Source organism: Choloepus didactylus, chromosome 3 (genome assembly GCF_015220235.1).
Source record: "Choloepus didactylus isolate mChoDid1 chromosome 3, mChoDid1.pri, whole genome shotgun sequence".
Taxonomy (NCBI): Eukaryota; Metazoa; Chordata; class Mammalia; order Pilosa; family Megalonychidae; genus Choloepus; species Choloepus didactylus.
In genome coordinates this window covers 91,147,514-91,174,974 of record NC_051309.1, presented here as the reverse complement: position 1 = coordinate 91,174,974, position 27,461 = coordinate 91,147,514, and the positions used below count along the sequence as shown (strand labels likewise).

At 35.2% G+C, this 27,461-nt stretch overlaps 1 protein-coding gene across 10 annotated transcripts in view; it reads left to right on the top strand.

The window, feature by feature from the left end:
* Window positions 1-27,461, top strand: part of WDFY3 (WD repeat and FYVE domain containing 3) — a 364,802-nt gene that overhangs the window by 201,095 nt on the left and 136,246 nt on the right. For 9 of the 10 annotated variants that reach the window (XR_005215912.1, XR_005215911.1, XM_037830163.1 and 6 more), the window contains 8 exons: window positions 5,786-6,243; window positions 7,660-7,743; window positions 12,044-12,221; window positions 13,070-13,284; window positions 17,093-17,205; window positions 21,555-21,786; window positions 23,693-23,793; window positions 23,951-24,169. Coding sequence is in view for 8 of the 10 variants with exons in the window: in XM_037830163.1 (XP_037686091.1) it covers window positions 5,786-6,243; window positions 7,660-7,743; window positions 12,044-12,221; window positions 13,070-13,284; window positions 17,093-17,205; window positions 21,555-21,786; window positions 23,693-23,793; window positions 23,951-24,169 (1,600 nt within the window). In the remaining 2 variants the exon portion in view is untranslated. The remainder of the gene's footprint in view (window positions 1-5,785; window positions 6,244-7,659; window positions 7,744-12,043; window positions 12,222-13,069; window positions 13,285-17,092; window positions 17,206-21,554; window positions 21,787-23,692; window positions 23,794-23,950; window positions 24,170-27,461) is intronic. The other variant, XM_037830162.1, reaches the window with a different exon arrangement.

The window sequence follows — 27,461 nt, the reverse complement described above, 5'->3', positions numbered from 1 at the left end:
ACGAATGAAAATGAGAACACAACATACCAAAACCTATGGGATGCAGCAAAAGCAGTGCTAAGGGGGAAATTTATAGCACTAAACGCATATATTAAAAAGGAAGAAAGAGCCAAAATCAAAGAACTAATGGATCAACTGAAGAAGCTAGAAAATGAACAGCAAACCAATCCTCAACCAAGTACAAGAAAAGAAATAACAAGGATTAAAGCAGAAATAAATGACATAGAGAACAAAAAAACAATAGAAAGGATAAATATCACCAAAAGTTGGTTCTTTGAGAAGATCAACAAGATTGACAAGCCCCTAGCTAGACTGACAAAATCAAAAAGAGAGAAGACCCATATAAACAAAATAATGAATGAAAAAGGTGACATAACTGCAGATCCTGAAGAAATTAAAAAAATTATAAGAGGATATTATGAACAACTGTATGGCAACAAACTGGATAATGTAGAAGAAATGGACAATTTCCTGGAAACATATGAACAACCTAGACTGACCAGAGAAGAAATAGAAGACCTCAACCAACCCATCACAAGCAAAGAGATCCAATCAGTCATCAAAAATCTTCCCACAAATAAATGCCCAGGGCCAGATGGCTTCACAGGGGAATTCTACCAAACTTTCCAGAAAGAACTGACACCAATCTTACTCAAACTCTTTCAAAACATTGAAGAAAATGGAACACTACCTAACTCATTCTATGAAGCTAACATCAATCTAATACCAAAACCAGGCAAAGATGCTAGAAAAAAGGAAAACTACCAGCCAATCTCCCTAATGAATATAGATGCAAAAATCCTCAACAAAATACTTGCAAATCGAATCCAAAGACACATTAAAAAAATCATACACCATGACCAAGTGGGGTTCATTCCAGGCATGCAAGGATGGTTCAACATAAGAAAAACAATCAATGTATTACAACACATTAAAAACTCGAAAGGGAAAAATCAATTGATCATCTCAATAGATGCTGAAAAAGCATTTGACAAAATCCAACATCCCTTTTTGATAAAAACACTTCAAAAGGTAGGAATTGAAGGAAACTTCCTCAACATGATAAAGAGCATATATGAAAAACCCACAGCCAGCATAGTACTCAATGGTGAGAGACTGAAAGCCTTCCCTCTAAGATCAGGAACAAGACAAGGATGCCCGCTGTCACCACTGTTATTCAACATTGTGCTGGAAGTGCTAGCCAGGGCAATCCTGCAAGACAAAGAAATAAAAGGCATCCAAATTGGAAAAGAAGAAGTAAAACTGTCATTGTTTGCAGATGATATGATCTTATATCTAGAAAGCCCTGAGAAATCGACAATACACCTACTAGAGCTAATAAACAAATTTAGCAAAGTAGCAGGATACAAGATTAATGCACATAAGTCAGTAATGTTTCTATATGCTAGAAATGAACAAACTGAAGAGACACTCAAGAAAAAGATACCATTTTCAATAGCAACTAAAAAAATCAAGTACCTAGGAATAAACTTAACCAAAGATGTAAAAGACCTATACAAAGAAAACTACATAACTCTACTAAAAGAAATAGAAGGGGACCTTAAAAGATGGAAAAATATTCCATGTTCATGGATAGGAAGGCTAAATGCCATTAAGATGTCAATTCTACCCAAACTCATCTACAGATTCAATGCAATCCCAATCAAAATTCCAACAACCTACTTTGCAGACTTGGAAAAGCTAGTTATCAAATTTATTTGGAAAGGGAAGATGCCTCGAATTGCTAAAGACACTCTAAAAAAGAAAAACGAAGTGGGAGGACTTACACTCCCTGACTTTGAAGCTTATTATACAGCCACAGTTGCCAAAACAGCATGGTACTGGCACAAAGATAGACATATAGATCAATGGAATCGAATTGAGAATTCAGAGATAGACCCTCAGATCTATGGCCGACTGATCTTTGATAAGGCCCCCAAAGTCACCGAACTGAGCCATAATGGTCTTTTCAACAAATGGGGCTGGGAGAGTTGGATATCCATATCCAAAAGAATGAAAGAGGACCCCTACCTCACCCCCTACAGAAAAATTAACTCAAAATGGACCAAAGATCTCAATATAAAAGAAAGTACCATAAAACCTCCTAGAAGATAATGTAGGAAAACATCTTCAAGACCTTGTATTAGGAGGCCACTTCCTAGACTTTACACCCAAAGCACAAGCAACAAAAGAGAAAATAGATAAATGGGAACTCCTCAAGCTTAGAAGTTTCTGCACCTCAAAGGAATTTCTCAAAAAGGTAAAGAGGCAGCCAACTCAATGGGAAAAAATTTTTGGAAACCATGTATCTGACAAAAGACTGATATCTTGCATATACAAAGAAATCCTACAACTCAATGACAATAGTACAGACAGCCCAATTATAAAATGGGCAAAAGATATGAAAAGACAGTTCTCTGAAGAGGAAATACAAATGGCCAAGAAACACATGAAAAAATGTTCAGCTTCACTAGCTATTAGAGAGATGCAAATTAAGACCACAATGAGATACCATCTAACACCGGTTAGAATGGCTGCCATTAAACAAACAGGAAACTACAAATGCTGGAGGGGATGTGGAGAAATTGGAACTCTTATTCATTGTTGGTGGGACTGTATAATGGTTCAGCCACTCTGGAAGTCAGTCTGGCAGTTCCTTAGAAAACTAGATATAGAGCTACCATTCGATCCAGCGATTGCACTTCTCGGCATATACCCGGAAGATCGGAAAGCAGTGACACGAACAGATATCTGCACGCCAATGTTCATAGCAGTATTATTCACAATTGCCAAGAGATGGAAACAACCCAAATGTCCTTCAACAGATGAGTGGATAAATAAAATGTGGTATATACACACGATGGAATACTACGCGGCAGTAAGAAGGAACGATCTGGTGAAACATATGACAACATGGATGAACCTTGAAGACATAATGCTGAGCGAAATAAGCCAGGCACAGAAAGAGAAATATTATATGCTACCACTAATGTGAACTTTGAAAAATGTAAAACAAATGGTTTATAATGTAGAATGTAGGGGAACTAGCAGTAGAGAGCAATTAAGGAAGGGGGAACAATAATCCAAGAAGAACAGATAAGCTATTTAACGTTCTGGGGATGCCCAGAAATGACTATGGTCTGTTAATTTCTGATGGATGTAGTAGGAACAAGTTCACTGAAATGTTGCTATATTATGTAACTTTCTTGGGGTAAAGTAGGAACATGTTGGAAGTTAAGCAGTTATCTTAGGTTAGTTGTCTTTTTCTTACTCCCTTGTTATGGTCTCTTTGAAATGTTCTTTTATTGTATGTTTGTTTTCTTTTTAACGTTTTTTTTCATACAGTTGATTTAAAAAAGAAGGGAAAGTTAAAAAAAAAAAAAAAAAGAAAAAAGACAAACAAGGAAAAAAAAAAAAAAGATGTAGTGCCCCCTTGAGGAGCCTGTGGAGAATGCAGGGGTATTTGCCTACCCCACCTTCTTGGTTGCTAACATGACCACAGACATAGGGGACTGGTGGTTTGATGGGTTGAGCCCTCTACCATAAGTTTTACCCTTGGGAAGATGGTTGCTGCAAAGGAGAGGCTAGGCCTCCCTGTATTTGTGCCTAAGAGTCTCCTCCTGAATGCCTCTTTGTTGCTCAGATGTGGCCCTCTCTCTCTGGCTAAGCCAACTTGAAAGGTGAAATCACTGCCCTCCCCCCTACGTGGGATCAGACACCCAGGGAAGTGAATCTCCCTGGCAACGTGGAATATGACTCCCGGGGAGGAATGTAGACCCGGCATCGTGGGATGGAGAACATCTTCTTGACCAGAAGGGGGATGTGAAAGGAAATGGGATAAGCTTCAGTGGCAGAGAGATTCCAAAACGAGCCGGGAGATCACTCTGGTGGGCACTCTTACGCACACTTTAGACAACCTTTTTTAGGTTCTAAAGAATTGGGGTAGCTGGTGGTGGATACCTGAAACTATTAAACTACAACCCAGAACCCATGAATCTCGAAGACAGTTGTATAAAAATGTAGCTTATGAGGGGTGACAGTGGGATTGGGAATGCCATAAGGACCAAACTCCACTTTGTCTAGTTTATGGATGGATGTGTAGAAAAGTAGGGGAAGCAAACAAACAGACAAAGGTACCCAGTGTTCTTTTTTACTTCAATTGCTCTTTTTCACTCTAATTATTATTCTTGTTATTTTTGTGTGTGTGCTAATGAAGGTGTCAGGGATTGATTTAGGTGATGAATGTACAACTATGTAATGGTACTGTAAACAATCGAAAGTACAATTTGTTTTGTATGACTGCGTGAATATATCTCAATAAAATGATGATTAAAAAAAAAAAAAAGAAGTATTCAAAGTCTTGTGTTAAAATGAATTGATACAGCAATTTCAATAATTTTGACAAAATATGGAGGCCATATTGTTGCAATGGAAATTTATTGGCTGCAAATTAATGGAAGGAAATACTGTATTTTGAAATTTTAATTTTAATTAAATACTGTATTTTGAAATTTTAATTTTAATTTTAATTTTGAAAATATATTTGCATATACAGACTGTTTCCTGGGTTTTAAAATAATAACTTAAGGCATAGGTATGTATAAGGAAATCTTTCAAAAGGTAGTTATGTCTATGAACATTTAACCTTTCCACTCTTCAAATACCATTAGATAGGCTTAATAAAATAATATTTTTAAAATGTGATGATTGGGAAAATTATAAATTGTGTCTTAAGTAATATGAGATACCAATAGCATTAAAACTCCCAAAGCAGACAATAAAGGAAGCCAGTATTTCTGTAAGAAGACTTTAGGATGCTCTTTGGGGCAGTTTTGCATCATGGTTAAATATGTGAGTAGGGGGATCAGACTGTCTCGGTTTAAATCCTACTTTTGTCACTTAATCAGCTTTGCAGTCTTTGACAAGTTATTTCATCACTTTGTGCCTCGATTTCCTCATCTATAAGGTAGGGATAGTAATAGTACCTAATGCATAGGATTGTTGAGGATTAAGTAAGCTAACTCATAGTATGAACCCAATAAAATGGTAACTTCTTTTATTATGCTTTATTTTCAATAGTAAGCTAACGAAGGAATGACTGTTCAGGTATTAATGGATAGTTATGTTTGTGTCACTTATTTGTCCTGTAGGTTTTGTTTCTTAGAACTTAATAACTGCTCTGGGAATGGCATGCTTTCAGCCTTAGCTTTCAATTCATTTTGTTAGGGAGAATGTCTAATAAGTCCTCTGAAGGACTTTTTTTAAAAAACTTTCTAAAGCAGAAGAATGTGTCCACTTTGTATGAATTGAAATACTTCAAATATTGGCTATCCTGATCATCTCTCCTTTCACTCCTAGAATAAATCAGTTTGTGGAACACACACACATTTGCAAGTTTTCACAATTGTGTAAAATTTTACTTGAATGTATATTTTGCTTTATAAAATTACTTAGTGAAATCCACAGAATTCATTGTTGTCATTATCAATCAAAGACATAGGAAAAGCTTTTCAACCAGGATTTGAATATAGCCTTATTGTAAAAAAAAAGGAAAAAAAGGAATGTGATAGTGTTTCCTAAAATTATCTTCTGCCTTTAATATGCAATTCTTATTTAGTACACTTTTTGATATGCTTCATAGAACTCCTTATTTGTTAATTGACAAAACATTCATATCAGATGTGCAGAGAACGATGTTCACCTTTGACATTCATGCATGTTTCTATTTTAATTTAACTTTTAAGTTTGTTTGTCTTTGTTCCATTTTGATTTTTGTCCTATGTAGGCCCTCCTGTCAGTCCTTCGAGAAAGCCATCGCTCAAGAACAGTCTTTAGAAAAGTTGGAGGATTTGTGTACATTACATCCTTGCTTGTTGCTATGGAAAGGTCTTTGAGCTGTCCACCCAAGAATGGCTGGGAGAAAGTGAACCAGAATCAAGTGTTTGAACTTCTCCACACTGTGTTCTGCACGTTGACTGCAGCAATGCGCTATGAGCCAGCCAATTCTCATTTCTTCAGAACAGAAATTCAGTATGAGAAGTTGGCAGATGCCGTTCGATTTCTTGGCTGCTTCTCAGACTTAAGAAAAATAAGCCCCATGAATGTCCTACCCTCAAATACCCAGCCATTTCAAAGGCTTCTAGAGGAAGACGTGATCCCTGTGGACTCAGTGTCACCCACTTTACGGCATTGCAGTAAACTCTTTATTTATCTCTACAAAGTAGCCACAGATTCTTTTGACAGGTATGGCTCTGCTCTGTCCTATGAATTAAAGGTGTAGTGTGCATGACTTCAACTTTAAGCTTGAATTATAAGCTGAATCAGAAAGAAAATGAAAACAAATGAATCTTCTCTCCCATTTGCCTGAGGTGTATGACTTTATTTGTGAATATTACTGTTGCTCTGGTATTTTCTTCAACAGGAAAGTCGTATCATTTGTAAATCCAGCTTCAGTTAGCTCTGGTTGCATTTAATGGAACTCTTACTATGAATTTGCTTTAAAGGTGGTGTTTACTGTCATTCTCATTTTTCTGTTTACTCTCAAAAATACTAGGTGCCTCTGGACTTACATTGGCTATCAACAGGAGAACATGATTATGGTTATATATATTTCTAGATGGACCATAAACTGTAATTCTCAACTTTCCATAATTACTGAAAAATGGGATTGCCCCTTAAGAGATATTGGTAGCTCAGTAGTCCATCAATCTTTTAAATCATTTACTCATTCTTCAATTCAGCAGATAATTAATGAAGACATGCTATGTGCTAGTCGCCATGCTAGGCATTGAGGATTCAGCTCTGCGAAAGTTTTCCTTGACCCTTGCCACCCTTTAGCTTGAATGAAGGCATATAATTAAGAATATATTGTGACAGTTTTTATGATGGAGCAAGTCCAGTATTGTAAGAGATCATAGGAGAGATCTCTCAATGGTTAAACTATGTTTCCAATTAAGTTTTCGCTTTGAAAATAGCTTAAGAATAATTGTACAACTAATTTTTCTGTCCCAAGCATTGTCACTATTAACAGTTACCATGCTTTTATTTTGTAAAATAAATGAATCATTTCTATATTGTTCCAATAAATAAATCAAGTACCTCTATTGGCTAGAGCTTGGGTTTTGTATTCTTTACTGTGAAATATCTAGTGAGATATTTCTTGCTTCTTAATAATATTCCTTAACACTTAATATTCAGATATGAAATCCAGGTATTGTAAGAGAAATTGTTTTTCATTTTTTCCTTCTTGAAATTAAAAATTAATATATCGTTAACTTAGGAAACATGGGATAGTGTGTTGTTTTAAGAATAAGCTATTTAAATTTGAAATTTGTGTGCTCAGATTTAATCTCTTTTCCCCTGTTTTCTACTTATCCTAGTTAGTCTACTTCATTTTCAGTTTGTCAAAAACAGGGCTTACAGCACTGTTTAACAAATGTGTTAAATGTTCACCTTAATAGAATAAGCATCTGCTTTACGCATGCTTTTCTGTTTCATTCAGTGCATGTGTTGTAGTCTTGTTGCTTGTTGCTACTCAGTATGGAAGGATTTTCCTGATTAAACTTTTGCTGGTATTTCTTGTGGAACTAACCAACTTCCAACCCGGTGTTCTCCTCTGCTAACCTCTCTAAACCACCCTGTCTGTTTTGTTGTCTGTAGTCGTGCAGAACAGATCCCTCCTTGCCTGACAAGTGAGTCTTCTCTCCCCTCTCCTTGGGGTACACCAGCTTTGTCCAGGAAAAGGTACTGATCTTATTAGAGAAGTCAATCTTTAATTGTGTGCCTTTTTTTATGAGATTAATTATATGTTAATGTGATTGTTGTGTTTGTTATAACTTCAATTTTCTTTTTAAATTAAGTTTTTTTTTTTTTTTTTTTTAGATTTAAAAATTATCTACTTTCTCCCTAGTATATTTGAGAATAAAATGTTTTGATGCTGTGGAGATAGGAAGTACAGGTAGTTTTGTCATCCAATTCTATTATTTAAACTAACATACTCATTTTGTTTTCAGAACAGGCATGTCTTTAAGAATAAGTTAGGAATTAGGATTTTTTGCCTCCTTAAGTAGAATACGTTTTCACTTTTTTTTCCCCCACTTTAAATGTGTTTGGGATCCTTCTTTGCTTTTTTGAAATTATTCCAAAATGATCATCTCAGCACTGACAAGGAAAAGTATGTTTTCTCAGTCAGTTCAACCAGTTGAAATGTAATGCTGTAATGGAGGCTTATCAATGCTAAAGTTTGAAAAAGTAAATAAAAATCCTAGCTAGCACTTTATTTTCATTTATTTTGCATAAATCTCTTTATAAACGGATCCAGTCTATCTTGTGTAATAAAGCTTGTGAATTTAAGAACGAGCAGTTGATTGACAGGGGTAGAATTAAGATGTTTTTAAGATTCCATTTGCAACCTGCACTTAAAAAAATCATGGTCTGTGCAGTTGGCACCAAATACTCCTTCCTCTGTTTCCTTCTAACTAGGTACAATTTTTTAACTCTTATATTACTGTTCCTCCATTGTGGCTTTTTAAAAAAAAATGAATCCTGGGGTTCTGTTATATTGTTGTTTATTCTTATTTCCTTTGTTCAAATTTTGAAATTTGAATATACTTGCAGTTAATGGGTCAAAAGTATTTGTTACAGATACTGCATTTCATTAAATTTTGATAGTGATATTCATTAATTATATAGAAAAACTATATTTCTCTTCCTTTTCTTTTAAATTTAAAGTTCCTTTTCTACCAGTTAAACCATGGCATAGTTCAGAATAGTCTTGAACGAATTTCAGGTTTTTCAGTATATTTGTGCTTAAAAATTACTATTTCTGTTTATTTAAGAGCAGTTCTTAATTGAAGAAACCGTTAACTACATCAGTTTGATTTGACCTGGTGTATTTTTCTGTTCCTAAAATAAAGGAGGTAAAAGATATTCTTTTTGTTTGACAGTTCATGTGTGCTTGCTATTCCAAAACACTATTGGATATTCCAGAAATAGTTTCAATTACTAAATCGTTGTAATTAATAAAAATCACTATTGTAGAATATGGTGATTCTGTCATACATGGTAAAGTCTTGAAAATTAATAGATTAAAAAACATTTGGCCCTTTTAAAAACAGCAACCAATAAGTACAAAATATTTTCTGTTGAAATTTACAGATTAAAGGAACACCCTTTTTTAAAAAAAAATCAGAATTCACTATTTAAATGGTAATTTGACAAAGGGAAACACTTTATTCCTCCTTATAAAGAGTTCTTTATGTTAAATCATTTGTAATGTAGCTGCTGGCCACCTAGGCCTTTGACCTAAGGGGAAACTGTCCTGAATCAACTCTCCTAGTTGAGTGAGTCCTGGTCCTCGTCCATGTGCGCTGCTCATCAGGCTTATGGGTTGGTGTTACCCCATGGATGGGGAGTTTCTGATACCATTCATGCCAGTAATAACAAGATTGATGCTGACATTTTCCGGTTGCCATCCTCATCAGGTTATGTACATTTTGCTAAAAAACTATAAACTAGTAAAGAAAACTATATTTTTGTTTCCCAAATACAAATATAGTTATTTTTGAAATTAGAATTTTAGTTACTGTCTTTAGAACCTCTCGTAATAAATGACATCAGCTCAAGGATATCTTATTCTCATGGCAAAACATGTTGCTTTTTGTTGACTAAGAGGAGAAATCAGCATTATACTGTATTTTTATGACTTGTGGATTATTCAGATACCAAGGAAGTTTTGAGCTGTTGAAAGCCTGACCTATAAAATCTTGGAGATTCATCTCTAATTATTTCAAGACTTGAAAGGAAAAAAAAAAAAAAAGAATTAGCAAACATCATACTTGGAAATCTAAAGCCCATGATCTATTTCGTTATTATCCATTATTCAGAAGGCATAATGTAACAGAATTACAGCTGAATAATATTCAATCAGATTTAGAGGAAATTGAAAATGATAATCAAGACCCTTCAGAATATATCTGCAATAGAGAACAAGGTGGCCAACACTAGTTATTATTCAAACACGATATCCATTACTCACTGCCTATGCATACTTGATGATGAATAAAGCAGAGCAAATTCAGAATTTAAACATTCGAGTATTTATATTCCTAAGAGGCAGATGAGTCTTAAATATAAATGAGAATTTAGATTGAAATATTAAATTGCAATTTCTGTTACTTTGAAAAGTAGCTACAACATAAAAAGTAAAATTTGAAATATCATTTTCTTATCTTTGTAAATGCATAAGTCTTGCTTGGGAATTAGCCATTTAATAAGCTTTTCATAGTTCCTAAATTTAAAAAGTGGTAATACCTTTAGTGGGACCTAAGTCACTTAGCAATTAAGAATTATGTTATATAACACCTGTTATAATAGACTTAATTTTATTTAACAAATACCATGTTTTGGATTTCCACAATGTTTGCAATGTTTTTCCAATTCAAGAAGAATGAGTGTAATTCCTTTATCAGAATATTATTTTTTATATAAGAAAAAAGTTTAATACTGTAGTAATCATATGTTAATGAAAAGTTCAGTTTCCAAAGACATAACAGTTTCTTTCTAGTTACATTCATAATTTAAGTTCAAATCTGGATCAAATCTGTTTACTCAAATAATTTTGGAAAGTCTATATAATATACAATTAGAATCTATGCTTTTCTAAAATTTGACTTTTTGTGTGTGTACAGTAAAAACTTTTTGTGAATTTTTTAAATTCAATATTTGGGAATTCCTGTTACAGTATAAAGAAATTATGAATCCTTTTTCTAGACGGGTCAAAATGTTTTTAAGAAAAAAGGTTGAAGCACAGGAGAATTAGGGCAATACGAGTTGGTAATAGACTTTAGAAATATAATCCCTATTAAGTTTAGGAATTAAATATTTCCAAACCAAAAAAAAAAAAAAAGGGCAGCAAAAAATAGGGAGTGAAAAATGTGAGCTGGTGGAGGATATGCTGATTTTTAAATAAACTAGGAGAGCCCGTGCACTTTTTTTTAAATAAGTGAAGTTGAATACTTTCCTGGAATTTCTGTTAAAGAGAATGGTGCTTTCTTTGAAAACATGGCAATGCCAGTTCTTTGCTATTAAATCACTGGCGTAAAGCATTTGTTTCCCAAGCTACTCTTGTGCCAGAGTCTGAAACTACACTGTTCTCAGTGACAGCTCAGCATTAGACAAATTATGCTGAGACCAATTCATTGGAACAAAGAGTTCCCATAGGCTGGAGCTACAAGCTTCTCTTTCCTAGTGCCAAAATGCAAAATGTGCAAAGCACATGAATTGAATTGTAGAAGAATAGTAGGAAATAGAAGGTGGAGATTATTGATGAGAAATAAATGTGTACATTCCAAACATGGCCAGGCTTTCTAACTTATAGATGCTCATTGCTTAAAATATGCATTCTAAGTTTTTTTAAATTGTAATGGTATTTTCAGTGGTAGTGGGGATAAATGCAGGAGGTGAATGTGGTTGCAAATATAACTAAAGGAAAGCACCCTGGTACTTAATATGTTTATCCTGAGGTAGCCAAGATTTTGAGCCAACCTTGGTTCAGTTCACCCAGTTATAGAATAGATCACTTTGATCTTGTTGATTCTTGATCATGTTATTCATGGATTTAGGAAAGGTTAACAATATGTGGGTAATTTGAAAAGAAAACAATCTTATGGAGGGATTTAGTTGAACTTTATCTTTTCACCATGTAGTATCAGAACATTATTTCCCAATAGCTTGAATCATAATGATTTCACCTATAAGATAACTCTTCTGGTACAGGTGCTATTCTTTAATAAAACAATCCAAATAGTAAATAATAAAGACATGTATGGGCCTAGAAGAATTGACAGTTCAGTTGTCAATATGTGACTCATTGAGGGTTGGTAATGTATTGCTTTTTTATATCCGTACCTTAAGGGATTTTTAATTCATTCCTGAAGTACAAGACTTTTTGCTTATCAATGGATAAAGGTAACAGAAGATGAAGAAAAGGAAAGAGAATGTAATTGGAATTAAATGCCAAATTACCCTTCTTTCTTTTTTATAGGCATGCGTATCATTCTGTTTCAACTCCCCCTGTTTACCCTCCTAAAAATGCTGCTGATCTGAAACTCCATGTGGCCGCTTCGTCTCTCCAGAGTTCTGATGCCGTCATCATCCATCCTGGAGCCATGCTTGCTATGCTGGACCTTTTGGCCTCTGTTGGGTCGGTGACACAGCCAGAAGTAAGCTTGCATATATTAGTTCTTTTCTGTGAGTAAAAGGACATGAGTGTGATTGCATGATCAAGGCAGTGGGGATGAGAAAGTCAAGGAGTGATATGGAACCATTCCATGTCATGTAGTAAAGAAGGTAAAGAAAAAAAATAAGATTTTTCTACTCAAATATGAATTTTCATAATGAATGGTAGATATGTATGTTTTAGAATACAATTCATTTGTTGCAAATGCAACTAAGATGGCTACTTCTGATGCTATGATATTTCTGTTTCTACTTATAAATCTTGTTCAGCAGAAGTTATAAATGATGCAGAAAGAAAAATGACCAAAAATACCACATTGATGCTGTTTATCTTTGACTTGTAGCACTCAAGAGCTTGGGTAAATTAAAGTTTGGATGCCTAATTTTGTTAAAATGTTATATGGCCTCTGAAGCCTAAAATGTCACAAGTATAAACACTGAGCTGTTTTTTAAGGTCATTATTTACCTACCAAGAATAAGACTTCACACCCACTTATAAAAAAAAATACTCATTGATTATATACTTTCGAAGGATTGTATAGTGTGTATCTCAATAAAATTGCATTAAAAATACTATTAGTCTTGTAGTCATCTAGTACAAAAGACTTATGAGACTAGAGTCTAGATAGGTAGGCTTCTAGCAAAACGAGGATATGGAATTTTTTTCTAGCCCTGCTCTAGGATTGCTACATGACTGAGCCAGTTGCTTAATACAAATGAATTTATTGTGAAGCACATAGAGACCTCATGTAAAAGGTCTTCTTTGTATGGAGAAACCTGTTACCTATCTTTAAGAATGTCCTGGTGACATGGGTTTTTTTGTTGATTTTAGCATGCTCTGGACCTTCAGCTCGCGGTGGCCAATATTTTACAATCCCTGGTGCACACAGAAAGAAACCAACAAGTCATGTGTGAAGCTGGTCTTCATGCACGGCTGCTGCAGAGATGCAGTGCTGCACTGGCTGACGAGGACCACTCGCTACACCCGCCCCTCCAGCGGATGTTTGAGCGATTAGCTTCTCAGGCCCTGGAGCCCATGGTGCTGAGGTCAGTAAGTTCTCTTTTTCACATTTGCATAGATCACAATTAGTAATGGCAGTTAATAGAGCCATTATGATTCAAGAATTCTTGCTTTACCATTAAAGCAGTGTTTTTAATTAGCAGTGGACAAAAACAAAACAACAAATAATGGACAAAACGGTTAAAATATAGCACTTAGAAATAAATCTGGTTAATAGTAAGCAGAAAATGCTTCTGTTCATTGGCTATTTCTTCCACTTGAATCTAGCAGACTCTCACTTTCCTTTAATAACAAAGCTGTGTTTAATATGATTTGCATGTACTCTAAATTTAAGAATTTTTTATGTAACTATAGAACAATATCAAAACCAAGAAATTGACATTGGTATGATGTCTGCGTATATAGTTTTGTGTTATTTTATCACACATGTAGCTATGTTAACCACCATACAATCAAGAAAACTGCGAAGATTCACTCCCCTAATCCCCGCCATCCCTGAACCCTGGAAACCACTAATCTCTGTAATTTCTATAATGTTTCTAATTATAGTTCTAATTTCTATAATCTTTCCATATCTATAATTTTGTGATTTTGATAATGTTTGTATTAGGTTTCTCCAGGGAAACAGAACCATCAGGAGATATATATGTTATTCATACATATTATACATTATGTTATACAGCATATATATAATGTAAATAATAGGAGATTTATTATAGGAATTGGCTCTTGTGTCTTTGTGGATTGGCAAGTCCAAATTTCATAGGGCAGGATGCAAACTGGGAATTCCAATGAACGTTTCTGATGAATTCCCCAGGAGAAGCTGGCTGGCTGAAGTAGGGATGGAAATTCTCACTTCTGACTGCTGAAATCATCAGTTCTCCCATTAAAATGTTCAAATGATTGGATGAGACTTCTCTCACTGCTGAGGCAATCTCCTTTCTTGATTGTACATGTAATCAGCCATAGTGCGGTCAGCTTACTGATGATTTAAATCCAAGAAATATCTTCACAGTAAAGCCAGTGCTTGCTTGACCAAACAACCAGTTACCATAACCTAGCTGAGTTGATTGTAAACTTAATCATCACTGTTATATAAATGAAATCACATAGTATATGACCTTTTGAGGTAGGCTTTTTGCACTCTTAATGCCCTTGAGATCATTCAAGTTGTTGTGTGTATTAGTAATTCATTCCTTTTATTTCTGAGAAGTAATCCATGATATCGCGGTTCCACAGTTTTTAACTATTCAAGAAATATTTTTCTTCAAATAACCATTTTTAATGCAAGAGAAACAGTGCTGTATATTGTAGAGATGAAACTTACCTATTCTTTTTTTAAAAGAGTTTTTTTCTTTTTTCCTTGAAATTACTTAGCCAAACAGATGTCACATTTAAGTCCAACTCATTCCTCCTTACAAAAATAGCAGTCATATATCTTGTCACTTTGGAAATATAAGCAACTTTCTTTATTAGATAAAAGTTATTTCTCCTGTCAGGGTACTCCTTTTCCACAAAACTTTTCAGATCTTTCTTAAAAAATGCTTGAATTTTATTTGTAACTTATTATTTTTAACTGACTTCAAATTAATGCTAGACTAAGGCAAACTCACACAGTAGACATTTGTTAAATAGTATTGTACCAGGCAGCATGTTAGGCCTTCAAAATACCAATATGGATGAGACAGTGCCTACTTTTATGGTTCTATTCATGGACCTTAAAGTTTTGAAAATAGCATTGAGATTTTCCCCCTGATCCTTTTTGATAGTTTGCTACTTTAAAACTTGACACAGAAAAAGAGATGAGAGGTGGGGGATGGGGATGAGGGAGAGACTGTCTCATACCTAAAAGTAGTATTTTGCCAAATAAATTACATTGCTTAGTTAGATAAATGGAATGAGCAATAGAAGTCAACTATTTGGACATATTCAGTTTTCACAATGAATGAAATCTCAGAACAGGTCACATGATTGAAGAGGACCTTGTTTATAAGTCATGCAGTTTAGAAACTTAATTGTATATAACACTCTACGTGAAAAACTGGCAGAGTACCTACTTCACTTCTAGTTATTTTCCTTCTGCTGTAGGGAGTTGAAAAGCAAAGAAGTATTCTATTCTCTTTTTTTGAAAATGAGATGCCATAAATGACTGGACATTAAGGAATTCTATTATCTGACACTTCTGGAAAATTATATCCCTGTGCATCACATTCCAGGAGAATGTGCTCCACGGATTCATATTCTAGTCCTTAATTTTCTGTACTCTTTCATCACATGGAATAAGGATAGAAGCAGCTTATTTTTTTTTTTTATTTTTTTAGTTCAGTTTTGTTGAGATACATTCACATACCATACAGTCATCCATGGTGTACAGTCAGCTGTTAGCAGTACCATCATGTATTTGTGCCTTCATCATCTCAGTCTATTTTTTGAACATTTTCTTTACACCAGAAAGAATAAAAATAAGAATAAAAGATAAAAGTAAAAAGGAACCCAAATCATACCCCCACCCCACCCCATTCTTCATTTAGTCTCTGTCCCAATTTTTCTACTCATCCATCCATACACTGGGTAAAGGGAGTGTGATCCACAAGATTTTCACTATCACACTGCCACCCCTTGTAAGCTACATAGTTATACAATCGTAGAAGCAGTTTATTTTTTTAAAGATTATGCATATGAAATTCCCTTTATCCAGTACACTCATATCCTGATCTAGAAGACTCAATTTATCCATTTTGTGAACACCTAGTTATGTGAGGGAAATACTGATGTACAGGAAAAGGAAAAAAAAAAAAAAAAAAAATATATATATATATATATATATATATATATATAGTCTAGTGAGGAATAGAGTTAAATAAGCAGGTAATTTATGTATTATGTGCTGAGTTCTATAATGTGCTCTGAGAGCTTATAGAAAGGACACTTTATTTAGACTTTGTGGGGGAGAGTGGCTCAGTGAGCCTTCCCAGAGGAAGTGAAGTTACAAAATGAAGACAGAATAGAGTTAGCCAAATGAAAAGGGAAGGGAAGGTGTATCTTCTGCAAAGAGAAAAACAAGTACAATGGTCCAGAGTAGGGAAGGAGTACAGCTTGCTCAGGGAGTTGAAAGGAATTAAATATGCCTCAAATGTTGTTTGTGAATAGGAAAAAAATCAGAGCAATGAAGCTGGAGAGTAAAGTAGAAATCACTTCATAATTAGCCATTTTGGGGAGTTTGTGTTTCCACTTACAGGAAGAGAATAGCCATTGTAAAATATTCAGCAATGAAGTGACATGGACTAGATTTTAAATTTTTAATGATACTGACAGTGGTGAAGAATGCATTGAGGTGGGGCAGCATCGGCACTACAGAGAAAAGTAGCCTCCTCTGGTCTGGATAGTAGCACCAGGAATAGAGAGAAGAGGGCAGATTCAAGATACTCTTAGTGAGTAGAATCAGCAGGATTTTCTGACTGTAGAAAGTGGAAGAAATAGGAGTTATCAGGGCTTATTTCAGTGAGATGCAGAACATAAGAAAATCTCCACTTTTGAGTATAAGGAGATAAGTTTGTTTTAGACATGTTGAGTTTGAGGTGCTTCTAAAACATTTTTATAAACTTCTGACAGCGGAGAATTTTGGAAAATATGTAGAAGGTGTATATACATATATATAGATTAAATTTTAAATCTTAACATTGTGTATTATTTTATAATGTTTTCATTTCTTTTATTCATTTTAACTTGTCTGTTACGATAAATTAAATCTCATTTTTTTGTGTGTGTAAGTTTGGTTTGTGAATTATATAACCTTCTCAATCAAGGAATAACTTGGTTTTGTCTCTTTTTTAGGGAGTTTCTTCGTTTGGCAAGTCCTTTAAATTGCGGTGCCTGGGACAAAAAACTGTTAAAACAATATAGGGTCCACAAACCAAGTTCACTGAGTTATGAGCCAGAGATGAGAAGTAAGTTGACCTTTGAAGTTCCCTTTTTTGGTTTATTTTATAAATGAAAACCATGATCCTTATCAGTGGGTGAATGAATGTATGCTTACAATACTTTAAATCTCTCTTTTTATTTTTCCCTGTGTAAATGAGACAAGACATTCAGATAGTTATAAAATATTGCAAAATAATAAAGTCCCAGAAGCCTAAAGTCAAAAAGAAAACTTAAAATTGTCGTCTAGTCAAATCCCTTCCTCTTACAGGTGAAGCAGCTTAAGCTGAGAGGGGAAGTGAGTTGCCAAAGAAAGTGGTGGGGCTAGTTCTAGAACCTGATTTCCTGTTCCTGAGACCAGCACCCTTTATTATATACCTGTAGACTGTTCATAAAATAAAATCAGAGTAGGTGTGCTTTAGGGAAATGATGCACTGGATGGTTCTGTAATTTCTGTTGATTTGATCTTCTCAGGAATCATTATTTTCTAAAATTTACTTTTCTTTTATACAGCACACATTTTCTACTCATTAATAAGAGTTATTAATAATAGCAGTAACCCTTAGGAGCGAATCCTTCAGAAAATATTTTTTACATGTGAATTTTTTTAAGTTATCATGGTACATTTACAAGTAAATTATATACCACACTGTTAAAGGACTTCATTTATTTGTTGAACCAATGTTTATTGCTGTTACTTATGCATCAGACACTGTGCTTGGCATGTGTGATGGACTGCTTGCCTTAATTTTCTCCCACAATAAATACACATTGAACTTAATAATTATAAACCAGTTGTACCAGATAGGGAGGTCAGATAGCGTGTCAGTTGCCCAGGAGAGATCACAGAGGTTTCACACATGCAGTGACACTGAGCTAGTCCTCTAAGGATGAATAGACCAGAAATGAGTTGAAATGAAATGAATTGACCAGAAGGATTATGGAGGATGCATTTTAGGAAACATGTGCAAAGGCCGGGAGATGTGAGGAAGTATGGCCTTTTCTAGAAATTGTTAGTTGATGGTGGGTGATTTAAGGAGTTGATCTGTCAGAATATATCGGGAAATCAGGCTGAAGAGGTGATGGATACCAGATCACAAAAGAGGCTGAGATTTTTACTCAGTCCTGTACGTGTTGGGAATACTTAGGAAGTTTTTAAGTAGGGGAGTGGTTGTAACATCTGTCTTTTAGAAAAACAATCCGTAAGGTGGTATGATGAACTGGAGGCAAGAAAGACACTGAGACTAGTGAAGAGGCTGTTGGAAAAACAAGAGCTGATAGCAGATTTAAGTGGCAGTGGAATAAAGAAAGAAGCAACAGATTTCTGATATATATACCAGGGAGTGCTGTTGCTCTGTAGCACCTGTTAAGAGGTTGGAAGACAGAAGAGAATTATTGTGGTTTACTCTGACTACCAATTTTTACGTGAAGATTGGGAAAGATTAACTGCAGAAAAACAAAGGACCAGGAGAGAGCAGTGAAGGAAGCCGAGGGAGGAGAGAGTGGGCAGCATTGTACAGTACTGCAGAAATATCAGTTAGGTTAGAAACTAAGGTATGTTTGTTGGATTCCACAGTTATGATGGAATTAGTGACCTTAACAAAAGCAGTCCCTCAATAAGTTTGACTCTGAAAGAAAGGAACTATGAGTCTTTGTTGTTGTTGCTGTTATTGACCTTATTTATTGAAAAAACTTGGGCTGCTTGATGAGGAAGGGGGCCATAGAGGTGGAGAGGCAATCATTGATGTTGTGAGCCAGAGAGGAGAATTATGGGCAGAATGACCTTTGGCTTTGATGGAGAAATGCCTCTTTCTCAGAGGATTTGTGATTTCTTTGCTCTTCTCAAGTATTCGTTGCTGCCTGTACTGAAAAGTTGGTGGTAGGGTTAGTAATGGGTTGTGAGTTTGCAGGAATCTGCTACAAGAGAAGTAGTTAAAGAGATACGCCAAGGAAGATAGGAAAAAAAGTAAAGTCAAATGGCTAGTGATAGACAAGAAGAAAAAGGATGCTCATTGGACAAGAATAATGGCTAGGCCAAAAAGCAAATGTAGTGAGAGAAAAGGAAAGCAAGAACTAGATGAGTAAGGGTTGAATGATTGAAATCAAAATTGGAGCAGAAGAAAATGTGACTCAAGTACATTGCCGGAGTGAAGTAGAGGTGAAGATCATTGGAGGAAAGGAGATCCTAGAGCTGGAAGTGAGGCATTAGATAGGTTGTTCATGTAGACACTGACATCCCTTAGTACAATGGCAAGAATTAGTATGAGGACTGAGAATGAAGTGCCAACGTTTTTGAAATCAGTAGAGGAATCTCCACATGTTCAGTTTGCTAATGCTGCCATTTGCAAAACACCAGAAGTGGATCGGCTTTTATAAAGGGGGTTTATTTGGTTACAAAGTTACAGTCTGAAGGCCACAAAGTGTCCAAGGTAAGGCATCAACAGTAGGGTACCTTCACTGGAGAAAGGCCATTGGCATCTGGAAAACCTCTGTTAGCCCGGAAGGCACGTGGCTGGCATCTGCTGATCCCAGGTTGCATTTCAAAATGGCATCCTCCAAAATGTTGCTCTTGGGACATTTTGTCCTCTCTTAGTGGCAGCTGTCTCCAAAATGTCACTCTCAGTTGCTTTGGGGTCCCTCTGTTTGTGAGCTCTTTTTATAGGACTCCAGTGAACTAATGAAGACCCACCCTGAGTGGGCAGGGCCACACCTCCCTGGAAACATTCAATCAGAGATCGCACCCTAATCAAAGGTGTCTCCCACAGTTGAGTGGGTCACATCTCCATGGAGACACTCAATCAGAAGGTTCCAACCTGATCAGCACTAACACCTCTGCCCCTACAAGATTGCGTTAAAGAACATGGCTTTTTCCAAGGGGCATAATATATACAATCCGGCACACTACGAGAATGGTAAATGGCAGTATCATGGAGCTGATGTGATAGTATTATTGACAAGGAGCCTCTCAAAGGAGAAGAGTTTTTTGCATTACACTGGTAGAATGATGATGTGGGGAGCTAGCAGAAGGCACCTGTGGATCATGGAAGGAGCAGCAGACTCCATCCTTTCCAGAGCTGTGGGACAAGCCGCGCTCTCAGCGGAACTCGGGTGTGCACTGTATTTCCTCCCAGTGTTAATTCTGTAGTTTTGCTCGTTTTTTACAACTCATTTTGTATCTTCTTAGCTATAATAGTAAGGCTTTTTTGTTGCCGTTGGATTGAGATGACCATCTTCTGAAGCAGACCAGAATAATACCTGGAACCACAGAAGGGCAGCTCTGAAAGGCCGTAGTGAGCATTTGGTCCAACCCCTTCCTTTTTTTAGGTGTGAGAGAGATTAAGCAACCTTTAGCCATTATTATAATATACCAGTACTCTTTTGGTCTTAATTTTCCTCCTGCAATTTATTATCACTGGTTAGTGAGTGCTATGTTACGGAAACTTTAAAGGTCTTTTGAGTGCCAGTTTTATTGGAAAACAAAGTATTGCCTCTTCTCTTATCAGTTAATGTACATCCCCTAGGCCTTTTCTGTTACTGTTTTTGTATTTAACACAGTTCCTTAGAATTGAGTTGTAATTTACTTTGTAAGGAGTAGAAACAAAAACAGCTCCTTTTCCAAGGGATATTGAAATATATTTGTAGTCACCTGAATGCTCAACAGTTATGTTCATTCACGTAGCTTTTCTTGAGAGGAAGTACTTTGATATTTTGGCCTCATAACTTCTGTTTCTCTATTACATTTGTTATAATTTATTCCTGGAAAAAAGGAATAATTTCTTTGAGATTTTTATTTTCATTCTCATAATTGTTACCATTTATATGCATATAGGAATCTTTAAATTAAAGTACTGCTGGGATCACATATTTAATCCTAATCATTGTAAGAAAAGAATAAAAAAAAGGGGGAGAAGCAAGTTTCTGCTATTTTTTTCTGATATTTTTAAAAAGAATGATGATCTGTTTGTTGCCATTTTGTTAACGATTTTTAATGCTTCCAAGCTGTATTGCTTTTTTCTCTAAGAGAAATAATAAAAAATAATTTTGTGAATTAAAAGTAAAACCTGATTTATAGGCATCATTAACTGAGTTTTATAGTTAAATTACATTGTAGCAGTGTCTTGGATGGTGATTATTGATGATTTTTATTCTTATTTGTACTCTGTAGTTTTTAACACTTTTGCAGTGTGTGTAGCACTTTAGTAATCAGGTAAAAAAGGAAGCACGTGTTACTTAAGTTTAAAAAGGTGCATAGAGTATGTTGAAACTGAATAATGGTACTGAAAGTAAAGTGTGATATTTAAAAATAAACAGACTTCTAAAGTCATTATTGAAAAATCTACCTTATATTTTTGCCCAAGAGATTTTCTTTGACTTACAGGTAGTATGATCACATCTATGGAAGGTCTGGGTTCTGATAATGTTTTCAGCTTACATGAAGATAACCATTACCGGATAAGCAAGAGTCTGGTAAAATCTGCAGAAGGAAGCACTGTACCCCTGACCAGAGTAAAATGTCTGGTCTCCATGACAACCCCGCATGACATCAGACTTCATGGGTCATCAGTTACTCCTGCTTTTGTTGAATTTGACGCATCTCTTGAAGGATTTGGGTAAGCAATTTGCAGAGTAGCCAAGCCTTATGTTTTATGCCTCATGTTTGCCTTTGACAAATGGATCTTTAATCTACTTGATTAAAATATACTCTATTATACTATACTACAGTGTATTTTCAAAAGATTGGGCCCTATTATAAGTATGTTAAGATTTCTAGATTTAATTATTATTGTTTATTATATTAAGTAAATTGATATAGTCTAGGGATTTGCAAACCATGGCCCAAAGGAAAATCTGGCCTTCCACTTGTCTTTGTAAATAAAGTTTTATTGGAATGTAGCCCTGCTCATTCATGTATGTATTTGTCTGTGACCCGTTTCATGCTACCGTGCCAGAGTTAAATAGTCATCAGAGAGAGCGTCTGGTCCACAAAGCCCAAAATATTTATAATCAGGCCTTTCACCAAAAGTGTTTGCCAACTCCAGTGTAACAAATTTTCGTTTATAGATAATGTGAATTTAAATTAGATTAAGAGTTCTTTGGGTTTTATTCATCATCCTGTCCCTCAAATCAGCTAGTATAGCATACTGTGCCTGTTAATTCAAATGAGTAAATGAATTATTTCAAGTAAGAGAAAAGGCTATAGTAGCAGAAGCAACAAGAGAATTCATAGAGAATCTAGAAGAGTTTATGAAGGCATCAACCTCAAAATAGACTCAAATGCTAACAATACAGATTTATGTCTTTACTAGTTATTAGTGGGATTCTTATATGTTGATCTAAAACTTTGAATTGTATTTTAAGAATATGTTATATGGGTCATTATCAAACAGTAGATAAAAAAACAAATTACCTGGGATCAGCAGTACTAATCATAACAATGGTAATAAAAAGAGAGTGACTGAAAAAGGGCACAAGGAAATTTTTCTGTGTTGATGGAATTGTTCTGATGTCTCAATTGGTGTTATACATTTGTCGGAACTCAAGGGACTGTAAGCTTAAGTTTGTGCCTTTACCTTATGTAAATTATGCCTCTATTAAAATTTAAATTTAAAAAATTATATGCTTGGAGATTTTTAAAGTATGTCTTTCAATGATGTCACATAATTAAAAGAAGAGAAGGGTTTTGCTAGGTATTCTGGTTTGCTAATGCTGCCATTATGCAAAGTACCAGAAATGGATTGGCTTTTATAAAGGGGGTTTATTTGGTTACAAAGTTACAGTCTGAAAGCCATGAAAATGGCCAAATGAAGGCATCAACACAAGCATACCTTTACCAAAGGAAAGCCAATGGCATCCGGAAAACCTCTGTTAGCTGGGAAGGCACATGGCTGGTGTCTGCTGATCCCAGGTTGTGTTTCAGCTCTACTCTCAGCTCCTGTGCATTCTTCAAAGTGTCTCTCTTGGCTGCAGCTAACGTCAGGGGTCCACAACTCCAAGCATCTTTGAGCTAAGCCAGCATCAGCAAAAGTCTGCTTTCTACAGCCTTCTTCAAAATGTCTCTCTAAGCTGCAGCTCCAAAATATCACTCTCAGCTGCTCTCCAAAATGTCACTCTCAGGTGCTCTCAGGTCCTTCTGTTTGTTAGCTCTTTTATATAGCTCCAGTAATTTAATTAAGACCCACCCTGAATGGGCAGGGTCCATATGTCCATGGAAATTATCCAATCAAACATTTCACTCAAATTGATTGAGTCACATTTCCATGGAAACACTCAATCAAAGGATTCCAACCTAATCAATACTAATATGTCTGCACCCACAAGATTGCATCAAAGAACATGTCATTTTGGGGGACATAATACAACCAAACCAGCACCCTAGGTGTGCAGATTTATTCCATGATCTCTTTCTCTAGTTACCATCATATAAAGGCAGTTTATTTCACTGTGATAAGTGCATAAATAGTAATGAGAGAAGAAAACAGTTGCTCTTCAATATGTATGTTGTCTTTTCTTTAATAGCTGCCTGTTTCTGCCCAGTTTGGCCCCTCATAACGCCCCTACAAATAACGCTGTCACAACGGGTCTAACCGATGGGGCTGTGGTCAGTGGCATTGGCTCCGGTAAGGATTACTTTCTGTGTGTCTTTTAGATTCTTTTTTTTAGGAGATGATTTTTTATTTAGAGCTTAGATGCTTTTGTTGGCTTCTTTTTTTTTTTTTAATGTATATATGAGTAAACACAAACTTTTTCATTTCTATTTTTATATTTTTACATTAGGTGAAAGATTCTTTCCTCCTCCATCAGGATTAAGCTACTCTAGCTGGTTTTCTATTGAACATTTTAGTTCTCCTCCAAATAACCATCCTGTCAGGCTTCTTACTGTTGTGCGTCGAGCAAATTCTTCTGAGCAGCATTATGTGTGCCTTGCCATAGTTCTGTCAGCAAAAGACCGATCTCTGATTGTCTCCACTAAAGAGGAGCTACTCCAAAACTATGGTCAGTAGTACCTTTTTCTTCTTTTTCTTTTGATTGCAGAAGTATTAAAACTATACTTTCATTTTAAGGTCTAGCTGATAATTCTTTTCCAACTTAAATTATTGTAATGAAGAACAGATTATATGACATCATGAATATCGTTTGCCAGTGAATTTTTTTTTGGAGTTGATTTGTTCATTTATTTATTTTAAACCTTTTAAATTATAAACAATATCACAGAGAAAAGTGTATAAAGCACTGATATAAAGTATGATGAATACTTATAAAATAAATATGTTATAAAAAAATCATGAAAACACCACCCAGGTAAGAAAATAGAACAATTGCCATCATCCCAGACCCCCCCCCCACCATGTGTCCCATCCTGATCGCAGCGTTCTCTCCCAACCCCTTCCCATCACAGATAACAAATATCCTGACTTTTATGCTCCTCTATGTTTTACTTATAGTTTTGCTCTCTATCTATGTATCTATAAACACTGCAGTTTAGTTTTGTCTGTTTTTGAACTATTTGTGCATTTGGAATAATAGCCAGTGAATTTTAAGGCACTTTCAAGAGACTTAGATGAGTCTAACAGTTGCTGATATAAGAATCTGTCCCTATTTGCCAAGAAATCACAGCTTTTGCTAGGAAAACAGGTTGCATGTTTGATATATTTGGGTGAAGATTTTCATTGGCTGTGAATTCTGCTTAACTAATTAATATTCATTGAGCACCTGCCCGCCATATGTGCCACCCTGTGCTAGACACAATAACATTTCAGTTACTTTATCTGTCACTTATGGCAAAGACTTAATACACACTATTCCATAATCCTAATTCCCTCAAACATGCCACAAGCTTACATTGTTTTACAATAGAACTTCAAACTCAAGGCATTCATGAAGATCCTCCTAAATGATGTAAATAACATGAAATATTAATTTCAGTTTACCCAGTTTCCTTTGCTGTGAATCTAAACATTTGGATATAAATGTACCTTTTTTTTGAATCTGCTAATTTTGTTTTTTTAACTAGCCAAATGAAGTAATAGCACATATGGTTGATATGTGGTGGGTTTTCAATAAAATTTAATTGAATATGAGTGTCAGCTCCTCAGATTGTAAGCCTTCTTGTTTTAGTAATTTCTTCATAGTGTCTAGCACAGAGCTAGGAATCAAGATAGATAGTAAGTACTTTGATATTCTTGTTATAAACATTTTATTTGTCCCTCTGTGACTTTTGGTCCCGTTAACTTCTTCCTCCTAATCAAAACTCGCTCTAATCTTGCACTCTGGGCTGTCCATGCTGCTGTTGTTTCATTGTTTCTCTGACCTTTCTTTCTCTTCTATCTACCCCTTAAAATTAGTGTTCTCCAGAGTGCTGAATGGTGTGTGAATGTGGTGGAAAGGGGAAGTTGAGAGTCATGTCTGTCACCAGAAGGAAAGTTTGGGGTTATAACCTGGGAATGTATTGCACAGTGAATCTTGTGGTGGACAATGTCCGTGCTTAACTGTACAAATATAAAAAAGTTCTTTCATGAACTAGAACAAATGTATGACACTGTTATAAGAAGTTAATAATAGAGGGGCCTATGGGAAAAATGTACCTATTGCAAACTACGGACTATAGTTAACAGCAACAAATGTGCTGCACCAATACTATGGGTAATTAATTGGGCAGATGAGGGGTATGGGAGGATTTCAGTTTTCTTTTTTCTTTTTATTTCTTTCCTGGAATAATGAAAATATTCTAAAATTGATCATGGGTTGTATGCACAACTATGTGATGGTACTGTAAGCCAGTGATTGTGTACTTCAGATGATTTGTATGTGGTGTGTATCTCAATAAAACTACATTTAAAAAAATTAGTATTCTTCGGAACTTTATCTTTGTTGTTAGTACTCGGCATACTCTTGGGAAATATTCATCAGTTTCTTTTGGCTTACAGTTTTTTTTTCCCCCATCAACTCTGAAATTTTTTTTTAAATTTTTCTGTGTCCCAAGCTTTGTTCTCATATTTCCAACTGCATATTAGGCATCTCCATATGAATAAATAGTCTTCCTGGACAGAACTCAGTATCTAACATTTCTTCTTTATAAAACCTACATTCTTTCTGTTTTCCTTTCTCAGTGAACCCCCACCATCAGTTAGCCCAACTTCCAGCTTTGAAAGTACCACTCCTACTACTAAATCTTATTGTATTTTATATAAATATACAATGTTTCTTGAAATTTCCCCTTCATCCTTTGTTCACTGTGATGGCTCTTAATCCTTATGGATTTTAATTCTTTGTTTTGTTACTGAATTATTAGCATCCCATGGACAAGGTTATTGCTTTGTAATTTAGATTGCCCTGCCACCTAAAACAGTGCCTAGCACGTATATTAGGCACTCAAATATTTTTTGAACATACAATTGCATGAATGAAAAGAAAGAGAAATTAAAGGGAAAGAAAGGTGGATAACTTGAGAAGAAAACAATGCAAAAAGTGAAACAATAATGGACAATTTGGAGAGAAGATGGGAAAAGTTAAGTAATGGATCTAGAGCTATTTCAGTAAATTAGGAAAATATTTTCTAACTCTGTCATTTCCACCACATGTAATTGGCAAGACTCTTATACTCCATATGATTAGAAAACTTTAGAATATGCTAACTGTTGCCAGGATTCATCCTCCCGATATCCATAGCCCATTAACATGCCTGGGTAATTTAGAGTTTTCAGAAGCCATTTGACTCACCAAGATCTCCTATCCTGTCACACCAGTGAGTACTAGAAACATCCTAGTTCAAGCCCAAGTCAGAAAGTGAAATTCTCCCAACATTTTTATAAGTAATATCTTCAATTCTTCAGAAAATTCATAGTCTGTTACCTAGGGAAGAGAGAATGAAAAGCCCCTGGTTTCACCCTTACCTTTTTCCTGATCCTTCACATTCCTTGGTCCATAACACTAGACCTTTCAATGCTATCTGCCCTCCTTCCTGAATAGTTCATTCAATTCCTTTCCTATATTAGGTCATCTTATGCATTCTGCCTTTTAGTAAAGTAGTCTTAATTCATCAACATATATATTCTGAAATGTCATTCTAAAATATAATCTTGGCATTTCAGTGTTTGCAGATATTTTAAGATTGCAAAAATAGAAATTAATATTTTACTTGTAGCTTCAGATAGTTAAAATTTTTACTTTCAGTATATTTATGTTATGTGCTTATACTGAAACGTGGGCTTGCTTTATAGTTATAGATTAGCTATATTCTTGGAGTTTTTTTTGTTGTTGTTTTTTTTTTTTTTTTTTTTTGCTGCTG